Here is a 1750-nt window from a genome sequence, read left to right on the forward strand (position 1 = left end):
ACAGGCAGGAGAACATGCTGGCCTTGCTGGCCTTTTATTTGATGTGATGTTTGAGTCTTCTTTCCACCCGTGTTCTCCCTGAGCTCAAGACTGATTTTATCTTTTCCTCCAGTGACAGCTCATTGCACACCAGCTGGCCAGTTTTCCATTGCTGTCTCTTGGGATGTGACCCTTACCACCTCTTAAACTGCACTCTATGCCACTGGCCAGTGGACGCAGTACTGGCTCTGTCCCTGTTGTGAAAAGTGATGATTTTGTTGTATACCACTTCCCACTCTCTGCCTGTGGCACCACTTTTCAGGTAAGAGCTGCAGCTGTCACTAGGCTGGAAGCAGGAGCTTGCAGATCTGGAACAAGCTGTTGTGGCTTTGGCTGCTTAACAGGCATGCTACAGCCATCCAGAGGTCAAGTGGTATTCTCCAGCCTAGCATTAATCCATCTTGACTTTACTGCAGCCACAGTGCCTGGTCTGTCATTGCAGGTGACTGGAGGCCAGGCCATATATGAGAATGAGTTGCTGGCATCCAGGGATGTGCAGACTGGGAGACTTGGCTCTGTCACTAGGGCTAGCATGTTCAGGTAGTACCCTGGGGCTGGTATTGCTGGGTGCCACTCTGTTCAGTGTCCCTGAGCCATTCTGGCTTGTCACAAGCTCTGAATTCACGGCAGGGCAGTGGAGTAGGCTAAGGACTGGTATGTCTCTAGTTAGTGGGAATAAACCTGGTGTTGATCAGTGACACTCTGCAGATTCAAATCTAGACTCTGAAGAGACTTTCAAGTAGTTCTTAAAAGGAAGTATGGGAGAAAAGATTGGGGATATAACTAATTAAAGCAGATATTATGTTGCCATCTTGGAGAAAGGAGATACGAGAGTGACTTTTCTGCCTGACTTGGAGTTGTCCTGTCCCACCAGGTTACATGTCCACTGTAGTTACTCCATCACTGGGAGCTTCATTCCGTTGAGTGTTCAGGTCTTCACACAGCCACCGCTCCCTGCTGTGTCCTAGCCAGGTCCTCTGTCCTTGGAGCTGCGTGTTGCCTCGGGAATGAGAGGTGTGCAGGACTTGCTCAAGGCTCTTGGTGTAGGGCTCTGGTCTCTGCTGTGTAATAAGGGAGTCTTGATGGGTGAACCCTGCCATGGTGGGAACTTACTGACCTGGTTCTAAATTATGGTCTCAGGTGGCCTGTTTCTGATTGTTCCTGATCTAAAATGGCTCTTGGGTTTCTTCTGTTTCAGATGGAAGCTATACTTCCTACTATACTGACAGTAACTATCCTGTTGTGAAGACTCTGAGAGACTCTGTTTATGCAGAAGTCAAGATCCTTCAGAGAACAGACCCAGACCTGTTTTTGGTCCTGCACCACTGCTGGGCCACACCAAATGTCAGTCCCCAGCAACAGCTGCAGTGGCCTGTTTTGGTGGATGGGTAAGTGACTTGTAAATGGCTTGGGTCAGGGGAATGACTTGCACTTTTTTCACTGCTGGCCAATCCTTCTCAGGTGCCCTTGCGCAGAGGACAACTATCAGACCCAGCTAGTGCCTCTGAGTCTTGCTTCAGGACTGTTGTTCCCCTCTCCTTACCAGAGTTTCACCCTCTACACATTCACCTTTGTGGGTTCCACTTCCCAAGAGATGTTCTCTGGGCTGGTAAGATCCTGTCCTGCTTGCCTGGCTTCCTATTGAGGACAAGTAACACAGGTGAGCAGTAAGAACCACTTCCACTTGGCGTAAGTGAGGGTTGTGTCAAGA

General features: G+C 49.4%; 1 protein-coding gene across 1 annotated transcript; it reads left to right on the forward strand.

Moving 5' to 3' along the window:
* Positions 1-112: 112 nt before the first annotated feature.
* Positions 113-1648, forward strand: LOC104461437 (zona pellucida sperm-binding protein 4-like; the record flags this gene model as incomplete). The annotated part of the gene is given in 6 exon segments (XM_010073046.1): positions 113-171; positions 173-301; positions 482-579; positions 914-1053; positions 1238-1427; positions 1501-1648. Coding segments are annotated over 6 exon segments (764 nt in total), but the record flags the coding sequence as incomplete, so codon positions are not given.
* Between the last annotated feature and the right edge of the window lie 102 nt (positions 1649-1750).

This window comes from Pterocles gutturalis, unplaced genomic scaffold (assembly GCF_000699245.1).
Source record: "Pterocles gutturalis isolate BGI_N339 unplaced genomic scaffold, ASM69924v1 scaffold53202, whole genome shotgun sequence".
NCBI classification, from domain to species: Eukaryota; Metazoa; Chordata; class Aves; order Pterocliformes; family Pteroclidae; genus Pterocles; species Pterocles gutturalis.